Genomic DNA, 14,922 nt, shown 5'->3' with positions numbered 1-14,922 from the left:
CTGAGCGAATGGAAAGGACAGGGTTTTCTCAGCCATGGTTCCAGTGTAAGTGCTGGAGTTGCTGTTCTCATATCGGAAGGCGTTCAGGGTAATGCTTCCAATATGATAGAAATTATTCCTGGGAGAATGCAGCGGGTAGATATTATTTTGCAAGGTTTGTCTTTTTCTTTTATTAATGTATATGCTCCTAATGTTGGGTACGAACGAGTTTTATTCTTTAAGAAATTACAGGATGCTATGATTAGTATTCCTCGTGATAACTTGATTATTGTGGCTGGAGATTTTAATTGTACACTTGATCATGCAGTCGATCGGAATCATGACGAACCGCATCCTAACTCCGCCGATGCTCTTAAGAAAGTAATAACTTTTTATTCTCTTGTAGATGTGTGGAGAGAATCTTTCCCCAAAATTAGGCAGTACACATGGTTAAAAGTGAACTCCAATAAGATATCGGTTGCTAGACTAGACAGAATATATGTTCAGAAATGTCGGAGAGGAGCAATTTTTGATAGTAAAATTGTTCCTACACCAATTTCTGACCATTTCTATGTCTCTGTTACAATTACAACATCGAGTACTACTTTTAAATCTTATTGGCATTTTAATAACCTTTTGTTGCGAGATTGTACGTTTGTACATTTATTCGCTTTCTTTTGGAGAGCTTGGAGAGAGAGAAAGACAGAGTTTAAATCCCTAAGTCAGTGGTGGGACATTGGTAAAATCCACATTCAGTCTTTTTGCCAGCAGTATGTAAGAAATAATACAAAAGAAATTCAGAAGAAAATCGAACTGCTGGAACAAGAAATTATGAGATCGAATAGTTCCATAAGTGAAAGCGGTGGAACAAGTGTGGATTTGCTTGAACAATATAATTTCCTCCTGAAAAACTTGCACGAAGAAAGAGATCAAGGGACAATAGTACAAAAAAGATTCACTCAGCTTAACAGCATGGACTCTTCAACATCTTTCTTTTTTTCTCTGGAGAAAAAGGTTCGAGAAAGGAAGTCAATTAATCATCTTAAATTGTCTGATGGAAGAGAGACAACAGATAAGAGAGAAATTACTTCACAAGTTTTGTGTTTTTATGAAGAACTGTATAGTGCTGAACCTTGTGATTCTGAAGCAACAGACTTGTTTCTTACTGGAACTCCAAAGCTGAACGAAAATGAGAAGACACAACTAGAAAAGCCACTTTCACTCGAAGAGCTGAGTGAGGCTGCTAAACAGCAGTCTGCGGGACGGTCTCCGGGACTGGACGGACTGACCTCCGAGTTCTACAAGGCTTTGTGGTCATTGATTGGACCAGATCTACATGCTGTGTTTCTTGAATGTGAGAAATCAAGAATTCTTCCTCTCAGCTGCAGAAGAGCAGTAATTACGCTATTGCCGAAGAAAGGAGATCTAGGACTTGTAAAGAACTGGCGCCCTATCTCCCTTTTAGGGATAGATTATAAAATACTTTCAAAGGCATTAACAAACCGCTTGAAAAATGTTATGGCTTCAATCATTTATAAGGACCAGTCTTATTGTATTCCAACACGTTCTATTTTTGATAACCTTTTTCTTGTACGAGATTTATTGCATTTCACAGAGATTTATGGACTTGACGTGGGCCTGCTATCACTCGACCAGGAAAAGGCATTCGACAGAGTCGACCACGAATACCTTTTTAATGCCTTGTCATCCTTTGGATTTGGAGAACAGTTCATCTCATGGATCAAGCTACTTTACACAGATGTGTTTAGTATGCTGAAGATAAACGGGACATTAACAAGAACTTTTCCTGTGCGTAGAGGTGTAAGACAAGGATGCAGCCTCTCGGGACTCTTATATGCAATATCCATCGAACCTTTATTAAGAGTTCTAAGAGAAAAGCTACAAGGTATTTCAGTTCTCAATCCCAATATATCCGAAACCACTACAGTAAGGCTTATTGCCTACGCTGATGATGTTACGGTCATAATAAGATCTCAAGAAGATATTCTTCAATTGAACAAGTGTCTGGACTGGTTTCAGAAAGCATCTTCAGCAAAGGTAAACTGGAACAAAACAGAAGCATTACTTTGTGGTCAGTGGCAGGAAGAAGTCCCACCTCATCTTCCGCAGCAGTGCCGCTGGAACACAGAGGGGTTGAAGATCCTCGGAATCTTTTTTGGCACTCAACAATATATGACAAGAAACTGGGATGGAGTGGTTGAAAAGATTTTGGGACGATTGAAGAGATGGAGTTGGATTCAGCCACAGCTATCATATAGAGGCAGAGTCTTAGTGATAAACAATTTAGCCGCTTCAATGTTGTGGCATCGACTGACTGTTCTAGACCCTCCAGCTGGACTTTTACAGCTACTCCAGAAACACTTTGTGAACTTTTTCTGGGGAGGACATCATTGGCTTCATCCAGGCATACTAAGCTTACCTGTGTTTGAGGGCGGGCAAGGTCTCATTGATCTAACCTCTAAATGGAAAGCCATGAGATTACAATCGGCTCAAAAACTGCTGTATAACACTGATCCACAACCATGGATTATGTATGGTTTAGCAGTATTACGAGCTGTTAGTAAAATGGGACTTGATAGACATTTATTCCTGATTTCTAACAATGTAACCAAAAGTTTGGGTATTAATGGATTTTATCAGTCTGTATTACAGTTTTTTACAATCGCTATGACAGTTTTTTCAATACATTTAACAATTTTCCTAAACTCTTAACACACCAACACACCTAAAACACACAATTGGCAAAACAGTTAATTTCATGCTCAAAATCACACATTGTAAACTAAACTCCAAAACTAATTTTCAAAATACAATAATACACTAACACAATATCTAACAAAACACTGCAAACATGTTTCAAAATCAAATAATTATTCAAAACACTAACACATGTTCTCTTCCAACAGGAACATTTAGTCAATCATAACACAATGACAAAAAAAAACACTAACATTAGCTGAAATTACAGAAACTGTATTATGTTATGTGTCAGGTCTGCCCTTATACAATAGACAGTATATTGAATATACAATTTTCTCTATATTTTTGTTTTGTTGAGTTTAGTAAATGCATACATTTCTTTTCTTTTTCTGCAGAAATTCAATACAAAAAAATTATGACCATCTCAGAGTAGCTTTATGTACAGTTTATGAAAAAAAAAAAAAAAGACAGACACAGAATTGTCTGAAGTAAAGACTTTATTTGCCAAAGAACATTACTGCAAGATATACCTCTCCCTTGTCCTGGTCCTTGCCCCACTCCTCTCCCTTGTCCTGGTACTCATCTTCCTCTCCCTCGTGTAGGCATTTTTCTTTCTTTCTTTCTTTCTTTCTTTCTTTCTTTCTTTCTTTCTTTCTTTCTTTCTTTCTTTCTTTCTTTCTTTCTTTCTTTCTTTCTGTTGATATTGTTCCTCTTCCACACAAGATCAGTCCAAAGAGTCCTCTTTTACATTATAACATATGGTCATGCGATGCGATTGAAATACGTAAACTCAACACCTGAGTGTAATTCATTGGATATCAGCTGTAATTTATATATTTGCAAAACTTCAATAAGCTGTTTCTCAGTAGCAATGGAATAAAATACAGGGAATATATTTGTGTTTCAATTCACAATATGAACAGCTGTTGACTTTGACTTTAGCCTATAAGTTATGTTTAGAACAAGATGTTATCTGTTCTGACATACAGTGTGAAAGCATTTGTAAATTTGGCAGTAAAATTACATTGTTTTGGTATTGGTTGAGATTGTGTGTAAAAGAAGTTCAAGTATTTTAAATTTGAGTTAACTGTATGCATTTTGTGTCAAAGCAACAATAAATGTGTTAATTGTATAGCCTACAAAGACTGATGTTATGCTAACTGTGTTAAGAGTTTAGGAAACTTGTTAAATGTATTGAAAAAACTGTCATAGCGATTGTAAAAAACTGTATCCAAGACGATGCAATCAAGAACTGTGATGTCCCTGCACCAGCATCCATGGCTTCAAGGAGGGACATCTGGTCATGTGGCTGATGGTCATAAACCGTCCACCTCCATGCAGAAACAAACTCCTCTATGGGGTTGAGGAAAGGTGAATAGGGTGGAAGGAAGAGACTTACCAGTCTTGTGTGGACTTCAAACCATGTTGTTATTGCTTGAGAATGATGGAAAGCCACATTGTCCCAGGTAATTACAAAGGTCCTCATGTTTTCATGAGAACCAGGCGCTGCTCTAGAACCAGGCGCTGGTGGAGATCATTGAGAAAGGCAAGGATGCGCTCGACATTATAGGGTCCACTGGCTCACTGCATCTCTCACTGGGCCTGCTCTTCTCCCTTCTCCTCCTTTTACTGAATAAGTGTCAATGTAATAGAAAAAAATATCCCCTGCCACTCTAAGCCAGACTGGAATCAGCTGTGGTTGGCACAATTTACCCAACATAAATCAGCTCTGTGTCAATTATTCAATTGTTTGTTTATTATCAGCTGAGATATATTGTCTTTGAACTGATCATTGCAGAAGCAGAGGTTTTTATACTGTATCTAAGGTTTGGAATATTGTTTTTGCTATTGTGGGATGTTGTGTGTTAACATTCGTAAATACTACAAAAACAATCCATAGTTTTGTTGGGAGGTATATAGCTTGTCTGTTAAGAAAATGTAAGCATTGTGGAAATGTGTTCACTGACTGCATATTGTGTGAAAACGACATGAAATGTGTGAATGGTATGGCCACAAAAGACCGATGCTGTGCTAATTGTGTTTAGAGTTTTGAAAATGTGACAACTGGCTGGACAAACGCTTGTTAGCGACTGAAAAAAACTGTAAGAGCATGGAGTATATTTAAGATGGAAAGAGAGGATCATTTTGGTCTTGAGGAACCACTTTTTCATAATTCATGGCTATGTCATCCGTCTAACTTGCCAAGTATTGAAATCAACACTTTTATTTCATCTGGTGTTTTGAAAGTGGCAGATCTAGTTGACACAGAACATAATACGTGGTTTTGTGCACAAGCAATAACTAAACAAATGGGCAGGAAGTCAGAAAGGATAGTGAAGAATGTTCTAAGCAAGTTAAAATCATTGTTTCCGGTATTATTTAACAAGTTTCTTGAAGATTTTTTTGTTAATGGTTTAAATCAAAGTTTTTTTCCCGAGTTATTTGTTACGCCACAAAATTGGCAGGATAATGGAGATATGAGACAACTCTTTTCCTTACAAGAACTTCAACATATGTCATTTTCAGAAAGCAGTAAGCGACTTTTGTATATAGCTTGTGTGAAGGCAAGATTCTGTGAACATTTTAAAAATAAGACGGATACAAAATGGAGGAGTTATCTATCTGTCCCTGATGTTCAATCACCTTCATGGCATGCGTTTTATAAAAGTCCATTGCCCAAACGATCAGGAGATCTACAGTGGCGTATCCTGCACTGTGCATTAGCAACAAAAACATTTTTGTTCAAGTGCAACTTTAGTACATCTTCAGTTTGTAAATTTTGTAATGTATTAGATACTGTGTTTCACATCTTTTTCGAATGTTACAGAATCATACCTCTTCTGAATCTCTTAGAAAATATATTTGAAGGCTTTGGTTGGAACTTTTCAAAAACAGTATTCATTTTTGGGTTTAAATATATTAAGTCTCAGAGTGAGTTCTGCACCTTCTCCAATTTTCTAATTGGTCAAGCGAAGCTAACTATTTGGAAAGCTTATAAAATCGAAAATGAAGATAAAAGAATTAATATAGTAGAATTGTTTAAAGATGGTGGAATCTAGAGTTAAAATAGAGTATGAATTTTATAAAATGAACAATGATATGCTTACTTTTAAAAGAAAGTGGTGTATAAATGCAAATTTTATTTTTTTGAATGATGATGAAAAATTAGTGTTTCAGTGGTATTGTTGAAATGTGAAGGAATTAATATTGTATTTAAAATGTTATTTATTACTCGTTGTTAAGTATTGTTACAATTATGAAAATGTGATGATCATTTAATAACATGATAGAAAAATAAAAGTGGTTAAACGTCTCTCTCTCTCTCTCTCTCTCTCTCTCTCTCTCTCTCTCTCTCTCTCTCTCTCTCTCTCTCTCTCTCTCTCTCTCGGTGCGAGTGTTGGGAGTGTGTGGGAGTCGAGCGCGCGTTTGTGAGAGCGATTGCGACTTTCTCGTTTCCAATTTCTCTCTTTCCTTTTCTTTTCTTTTCTTCTCTTTTACTTTTCTTCTTTCTCCTTTTTCTTTTTTTCCCCCTCGCCCAAAAACCTTATTGTTTCCTTGTAAATTAGCTTGCGCGGTTTTCAGACGCCGGTATGGCGTCTGTTTCCGTGCAAGGAATGTCAACCTTGTCGCTCCGTAATGGCTGCAAGTGTGTACCTGAACCCGGAGTGACAGTGGAAGAGCTGCTGGTGGTTATAGGAGAGCAGGTTGGTTTCGAGAATATCATTTCAGCCTCACGGATGAATAAAGCTGTCGTCATATTTTTGAAATCAGACTCCTTGGTCAATCAGTTGACTGTGAGCGGAATGTGGGTGAAAGAAAAGTTCGTTTCGATAACCCCATTGTCCGCTCCAGCAACGAAAATCATAATCTCGAACGTCCCACCTTTTATACCTAACGAGATCTTAACGAAAGAACTGCAGAGGTTCGGAAAGATTGCAAGCCCCGTTAGAATGATTCCCCTTGGATGTCGAAACAGCGCGCTAAAACATGTTCTTTCTTTCAGGCGTCAAGTCTTAATGTTTTTGAGTTCACAGGATCGTAACTTAGAAGTCTCTTTCCGCGTCAACCATATGGAGAATTCGTACATGGTTTATGCCAGCTCCGAGAGCCTAAAGTGTTTTGAATGTGGTGAGTTGGGGCACAAACGCTTCGCTTGTCCACACAAAGATGATCAGCGCGCGTCCACATCTGACGCGATCAGTGGTGATGTAAACAACACTGAGATTAGGCCTACCGACCAGCAAACGAGCGAAAGTGATGAACAGAGCAGGGTGAAGGAGCCACAGAGCAGGACAAGATGGAGGAGGTGAGTGAGATTAATGTCAATGCTAAGAGTGTGGAGCAACCTGGGTGCAGCTATGTTTCTGGTAAATCTAGAAATGTATTAGACACTGTTGATAAGAGTGAGGCTCAGAGTAGTGTGGACTTTGTGGGTGAAGTTGATGATGTAGTACAGGCTGAAGACGCAGAGGAAAATATGGCAGATGAGATGGATAGTTATTCCCAGTGTACTGATGATGGAGATGATGATCAGTGGTCAGAGAGCTTAGGAGGAACTGATAAAGATCTGTATACTGTTGAACAAATTAATGCATTTCTTGATAATACAAAAGGAAAAGCTGGTGTTGAAGTAACTAATTATTTCCCTGATATTGACAAGTTTATTGCTTCTGTTTTACGGGCTAGAAAAATGAGCAACTATGATGACCTTTCGCAACAGAAGCGGTTTCGTCTTAAGAAGCATATTACTGTTCTCAGACGAGGTAAAAGGTTGGAGAAAGCGAGGGGGAAAACTAAATAATCTTAATGGCTTATACTTTTTCATTCTGTTTTTTTCTCTTTCTTTTCCCCTTGTTCATGGAGATCTTGCGGGTGGGATCAATTAATATAAATGGATTGAGGGACAGGAGAAAGAAAGGGTTATTATCAGAAATTATTCGATTGAAAGATTTGAGTGTTGTTTTTTTGCAAGAAACCCATAGCAGTGAAGACAATGAGATTGATTGGGGCTTGTGGTGGGAAGGAGATAGCATTCTAAGTCATGGGACTAATGTAAGTGCTGGAGTAGCTGTACTTTTTTCCCCTGCTCTCAAAATAAATATTTTATCCAAAGATGAAGTGGTACCAGGGAGATTTTTGACTGTAAGGGCTGAAATTATGAACTTTAATTTCTTGTTTGTAAACATCTATGCCCCTAATATAGGAGCAGACAGAGTACTGCTCTTTACTAAATTAGAACAGATCTTAAAAGAAAAGCAGGATGGTGATCTTATTGTGTTGGGGGGAGATTGGAACTGCACTCTAGACTTTGTACGAGACCGGAATGGGGAAGAACCCCATTCACAGTCAGCTACTTGTTTAGCTAATATAATTAAAAATCTAAAATACTCAGATGTATGGAGAGAGCATAATTTATTAGTACGGCAGTATACATGGATGAAAGTTGGCAATGGCAGCGTTTCTGGAGCACGTTTGGACCGTTTTTATACATCACAAAACATGAGAAATAAGATTGTTAACACAAATATCATCCCTACGGCCCTTTCTGATCATAAACTTATTACATTTGAGTGTATTCTGACTGAAAGGAAGCATACTAGTTATTACTGGCACTTCAATGTTAAACTTTTGGAAGATAAAATTTTTTGTGAGAATTTTACTTTTTTTTGGGAAAACTGGAAAAATGAAAAATGTCTTTATGAAAATGTTATTCAGTGGTGGGAAGTTGGCAAAGCGCACATAAGAGGGTTTTGTCAGCAGTATGCTTCTCATACCTCTTTAATTTTGAAAAAGACACTAGTACTGTTGGAAAAAGAGATCATGGACATTGAAAAGAGTATGCATGACAATGATGATAGAGATCTACAAACACTGTGGACTGAAAGGAAAAATCAGTTGAGCTTCGTTTTAAATGAAAAGGTTAAAGGAGCTCTTGTAAGAAGTCGGTTCTTAACAAAAAGAGACATGGATGGACCTTCTTCTTATTTCTTTAACTTGGAGAGGAAAAAAGGGCAAGAAAAACTGATGCACGTTTTAAAGGACAATAATGGACATAACACTTCAGACCCGGTAGTGATGCGCAAACTTGCTGTGGATTTTTATTCTAATTTATATGCTGCTGAAAATTCAGATGAACTGTGCAGAAACCAACTACTACAAGATCTTCCTGTCTTAACATCAGAACATAAGGACTTTTTAGAGACTGAACTCACCTTTGAAGAGGTCACTGCTGCTGTTATGGGACTTTCCTCAGGACGTACCCCAGGACTGGATGGGTTACCCGCTGAATTTTATAAGTTTTTTTTGGAATATCATTGGTTATGATTATTTTGAGGTGATACAAAAATGCATCAATGAAGGAATTCTTCCTTTGAGTTCTCAGAGGGCTGTCTTAACGCTACTCCCAAAAAAAGGTGACCTAACTCTTTTAAAGAACTGGAGACCTATAGCAATTCTCGGCTCTGATTACAAAATTTTTTCAAAATGTCTGGCCAGCAGGGTAAATAGTATACTATATACGATTATTCACAAAGATCAATCTTATTGTGTAAAAAATAGGTCTATAATAGATAATTTGCATTTGGTACGTGACATTTTTGATTATGCTTCTTTCAATAATGCCAATTTGGGTTTTCTGTCATTGGACCAAGAAAAGGCCTTTGACAGAGTTGATCACACTTTTCTTTTTGATACTTTAAAAGCTTTTGGATTCGGGGAGAGTTTTATTTCCAAAATAAGACTGTTGTATGCTGGAGCACAATGCATGATTAAAATAGCTGGTGGCCTTAGTATTCCTGTAAAAGTTAACAGAGGCATTAGACAAGGTTGTCCTATTTCAGGTCAACTTTATAGTATAGCCATTGAGCCCTTACTATGTAAATTACGAGAACATCTTACAGGTCTACAAGTAAATACACTGGAGTTTAAGAGTCTTATTCAACTCTCTGCATATGCAGACGATGTCACTGTTTTAATTAAAAATCATAGTGATGTTCAGTGTTTGAAAATGGCTTTGGAATGTTATGGGAAAGCATCTTCAGCCAAAGTTAATTGGCAAAAAAGTAATGCTGTGTGGTGTGGTCAGGACTCGAGTAGTCCTTCACTTCCTGGTGGTTTGTTGTGGGGGAAGGCAGGTTTCAAATACTTAGGAGTTTTTTTAGGGACAGAGGAATATAGGAATAAAAATTGGGAGGGCCTAGTGGAGAAAGTGTGTGCTCGGTTGTCTCACTGGAAATGGTTGCTGCCCCAGCTGTCCTACAGGGGGAGAGTCCTGGTCTGTAACAACCTGGTTGCATCATCTCTGTGGCACAAAATGACGATCCTAGAGCCTCCAGAAGAGCTGGTAAAACGAATTCAACGGTGCCTAGTGGACTTCTTCTGGTCAGGACAGCACTGGCTGAAGGCACCAGTGCTCTATCTGCCACTACAGGAAGGAGGACAGGGGCTGGTCGACATTGGAGCCAGAGTCAGAGCTTTTAGACTCCAGACGGCTCAGAGACTGTTACATGGGGAAGATGTAAGCTGGGCTGGAATAGCCTGCACCCTCCTGAAGAGAGCGGGCAACATGGGATTTGACCGCCACTTATTTCTTATGGACATTGAGAAAACAGATCTGAGCGGAATGACATCTTTTTATAGATCAGTGTTAAAAACATGGACACTTTTCAGTTTCTCTCGGCAACAAAATGGTGTGAAAGGCCTGTGGGTGAGAGAAGAACCACTGTTTTTTAATCCTGCACTGGATTTAGATGGTTTTAATTCTGGGTCCCTCATTAAAGCGATGTGGAATGCAGGTTTCACCAAAATTGGACACTTTGTTTCTGAAGCAGGATGGATTTCTGCTGAGAACCTGGCTTCAAAAATGGGTTTACGGTCAGTTCGTGTGGCAGAGAGACTGTTGACTCAAATCTATGAGTTTTTACCCAAAGATTATAGAGACTCTTTAGAGACACCTGTTGGAGAAGAGGAGACTCCTGTCTTTCCAGAGTTGCTTTTCTCACCTGACATCAGAACTTGGCAAGAAATGGAGAATGGTCTGCTCTCCTTTAAAACACCTGAACTTGGACTTTTTAGTAATGCTGGAAAGAAAACGATGTATGGGCTGTGTGTAAAGGTGATACATCTCCTGCAGTTGCAGAGTGTGAGAGAGACTAAATGGCATGAGATCTTTGGGCCAGGCGCTTCCCCTAAAGGCTGCTGGAGGACCCTGTACAAACCCCCCATTGAGAAAAGAACTGGGGACCTGCAATGGAGGGTTGTGCATGGTATAATAGCTACGAACAGACACAGAGCACACCTTGATCCACAGGTTGGGGAGGGATGTCCTTTTTGTGGAGTACAAGAAACAGTCTTCCATTTATTCCTTAATTGTGTGAGATTACAACATTTATTGTTGAAAATGGAAGAGTGGTGTCAAACCCTGGGGGAAGATTTTTCACCTGAAAGATTTGTTTATGGGCCTAAATATAGCAGAAATAAAAGGGAGAATCATGTTTTATTAAATTATTTATTTGGACAAGCAAAGTTGGCTATATGGTTGACAAGAAAAAGTAAATTGAGTGACAAGGGTTCAACTGATGTTATTTCAGTGTTAAAGGGATTAATAAAATCCCGTATCAACATAGAGTACAGTTATTATAAGTTGATAAATGATCTGAAGATGTTCAAATATAGATGGGAAGTTAATCGGTGTATTTGTGAAGTTGACTCTGATGAAGGTTTGCTAATTTATATTTGAGCATTCTTCTCTTGTAAAACAATACTAATAATTGTGTGAGTTTTCCCTTAATCTTTTTTTTTCTTTTATAATGTTCATGTAATTTTTTAATTTTTGTATTAAAGAGACCCTTAAAGTCAAGTCTCTCTCTCTCTCTCTCTCTCTCTCTCTCTCTCTCTCTCTCTCTCTCTCTCTCTCTCTCTCTCTCTCTCACACACACACACACACACACACACACACACACACACACACACACACACACACAATTGGGCCTCAAAAGACTGTTATTTTAATTTTTTTCTGAATAGTAGTGTTAGACCTACCCAAAAACTCTTCTCTTTATTTATCTTTTTGTGTACATGTTTACATCTTTATTATTTTAAATGTTTGCTGCTTTTTTCAATTTAATTCAAAGATTGAAGTAAAACATTTAGGTGAGATAAATGTAATAAAAAAAATTGTCCACATTTTTTTTCTAAATCGTCATAAATATCATTATGGCAAATATTCTTGAAATATTGTGATATAATTTTGAGGCTATATCGCCCACCCATACCGTGAATATACTTAAATTAAAAGCACATTTTTGATTCATTATTTTTTTTAACAACCCATTTCCACAACCACATTTACCATTTTTTTAGGTTTCAGAAGGTTTTTGACCAAACAGCTAATCAAGAGGAAATCTTTGAGACCATTGCAAAGCCTGTTGCTGATAAGTGAGTTGACTTCTTTTTTTTTTCTTTTTTTTTTGATGAAGCATGCTTTTAAAGCATAACAATTCACAAACATGTTTCTTTTTAAATGAGTAATCAATATACATCATGTATACTATTAAAAAATGTATAAAAAGTTTTTGGACACAAATGTGATGAGATATGCCAGTAGGTAATGTACTGAACTACATCTTTAGGACACCTATATACATCTAGTAAAAATAACTTTTGAATAAATTAAGGATCACTTACATATATGTTGTTACAATAAAGCTTGTATGTGTAGCTCGAGTGTCTTTTTGTGGCCATTTTAAGATACCGACATAAAATCATTTAGAGGCCTGATGTACTTCAGCCGTCTAGTGAGACCTACATAGTTAGAACTTTCTAAATTAGAAATCATATGCACTGTAAAATCATGATATAATTTCAAGTTAGAACATCCTCCATTTCAATCAGTAAACATAGTGTCTCTCTGATGTCGCACATAAACTTTAATTATAAGCTCCCTTTTAAGTTTAAACCCAACCCACAATGACCTCTGAGGTATGATAATTGTTTGGCCTGATTGTGGACCACACAGTGACAGTTTAATGTGCTGGAGAAAGCAGGCGAAGGCGAGGATCTATCTGCAGGGTTTTAAGAATTAACACATAGAACAAATAATAAAGAACACGAGGGACAAAGAAACAAAACCACGAGAAGGACCGAGCTAAAAGCAACCATACATGTACAGTACAACAACTGACAAAGTAACAAGTGAAACACAATGGCTATAAATACACAGGGGCAAACAAGCTTAACTAGATAATGAGGAAACAAGATACACCTGGGGAGACGTCAGACGAATCAACATGAAAAACTACATAGGACTAAACTTAGCACAAGACAGGAAATGACAAAAGTACACAAGACAAGTGGAGTTGAGATGAAAATGATTAATGAAGCTAAGCTGTTATAGCTGTTACATGTCTTGTTCCCTTACCACTGAACAGAGCGCTGCTACCCCAGCAGATGAGGCTTATATATTTATCAGCAACTTCTTCTAAAACTTTAAAGGAGGCTATTGTGAGAGTTTTGGAGGTTTTGTCTCAGGAGACAAGTCTCAATTTAATGTTAAAGTAACCTCATCTGTCTAGGAGAAACATTTGAGATGTTAAAGAGATTTTAGATGTTTTATATATATATATATATATATATATATATATATTGTATATATATACAATAATATATGCAGCCTAACTATCATTTACATGGATGTGAATTATAGAAATGTGAATATGACTCATGGTCATATGGTCTTTCCACCAATGTACTGTGTAATTTTACCCAAAAATAATGTCATGCGTGCCCAAAACACAAAGATGAAAAGTATTCAGATCCCATAATTTTAAGGTCAAAGTACGAGGGGTGTACATTGTTGGAGTACAATAATGGAAGTAGTAAACTCTGGTAGTATCACTCTGTTTTGTTGTTTCTTTATCACAATCTATAATTAAAAAAGAAAATTATTAAAGGATGACGTTTGCAAAATGTTTTGTGGTTTAAATGTTACAGTGTTGAGAATCAGTGCAAAAATGTCCTTAACTAGCAAATAATATTGGCCACACCACACTGCATTATTCTAGTTCTTAATTTTTTTTCATATATAAGTTAAATGGCAAAATGCTTTATGAGCCAAAGTATTTCAGAAAAAATATTGAAACGTGAAAATACAAAATTGATAAAAAAAATATTCCATAAAACGATTAAAATGTAATTGTGATGAATATGAAAGCCTAAGGCTTTCATATTCAAAAATATGACATGCAAATTAAAACCATTTAAGGAGCTCTTTTGTATTACACTTATTCGTAGTGACACATAACACACACACATAGCACAGTTAGCAATATTTTCTTGAGAATGTCACACCTTTAATAGGTTTTGTAGCTATTTTTTAGAAACTTGTCATGAGAACCTTGCATCTTTTGATAGTGTGCTGGCAGGTTATAATGGCACCATCTTTGCCTATGGCCAGACCGGAAGTGGGAAGACCTTTACAATCACTGGAGGTGCAGAGCATTATAATGACAGAGGGATCATTCCCAGAACTCTTTCTTACCTTTATCATCATATCAGCAAGGTCAGTAGACATTTTCATGTATCATGCTGGAACCATGGATTTAGATGGTGAAGGCTGGCAAATATTAATGCAAAGCATTCTGTTATTCCAACTGGTAGTAATATTTTAGTTTTTAGTTAATAATTGGTCTGTTTTGATGTATTTATTAAAATAGTTGTATATCTGTTTGCAGGACAGCAGTATGGTCTATACAACCCACATTTCTTACCTGGAAATCTACAATGAGGCCGGCTATGATCTGCTGAATCCCCAACATGAAGCATATCGTCTGGAGGACTTACCGTCAGTCTCTGTTTTTGACCCTTGTTCATTTTCAATTCTCATAATTGTAGATTAACATAACTCTTCATTATATCAGATCTGGGGCCGTATTCACAAAGAATTTTATCTTACCACTAGGAGTACTCCTAAATCGCACTAAAAGATTTTAGCTAGGAGTGTTCTCTTAAAAGTTATTCGCAACGCCTTTCAGACCTACTCTTAGTAAGGAAAAATGACAACTCCTAAACTAAGAGTGAGTCTTCGTTGCTATGGATGACGTCAATTCTCATGCACGAGCTTCCTCGCAATGATCACGGTGATTGGTTGTTAGATGACAGGGCCATCATGCGAAACATAACACAGACGCACCAAATCATGGAATTACGACATCTAAATATGTCTGT

The 14,922-nt window shown here is 37.2% G+C and overlaps 1 protein-coding gene across 7 annotated transcripts in view; it reads left to right on the top strand.

Moving 5' to 3' along the window:
• Positions 1 to 14,922, top strand: part of kif6 (kinesin family member 6) — a 165,564-nt gene that overhangs the window by 41,853 nt on the left and 108,789 nt on the right. For all 7 annotated transcript variants that reach the window (XR_013799900.1, XR_013799901.1, XM_079631893.1 and 4 more), the window contains exons 3-5: positions 12,061 to 12,135; positions 14,110 to 14,257; positions 14,430 to 14,539. Coding sequence is in view for 5 of the 7 variants with exons in the window: in XM_079631893.1 (XP_079488019.1) it covers positions 12,061 to 12,135; positions 14,110 to 14,257; positions 14,430 to 14,539 (333 nt within the window). In the remaining 2 variants the exon portion in view is untranslated. The remainder of the gene's footprint in view (positions 1 to 12,060; positions 12,136 to 14,109; positions 14,258 to 14,429; positions 14,540 to 14,922) is intronic.

This window comes from Phoxinus phoxinus, assembly GCF_949152265.1.
Source record: "Phoxinus phoxinus genome assembly, chromosome: 13".
Classification (NCBI taxonomy): domain Eukaryota; kingdom Metazoa; phylum Chordata; class Actinopteri; order Cypriniformes; family Leuciscidae; genus Phoxinus; species Phoxinus phoxinus.
This window is presented reverse-complemented; position numbering and strand designations above follow the sequence as displayed.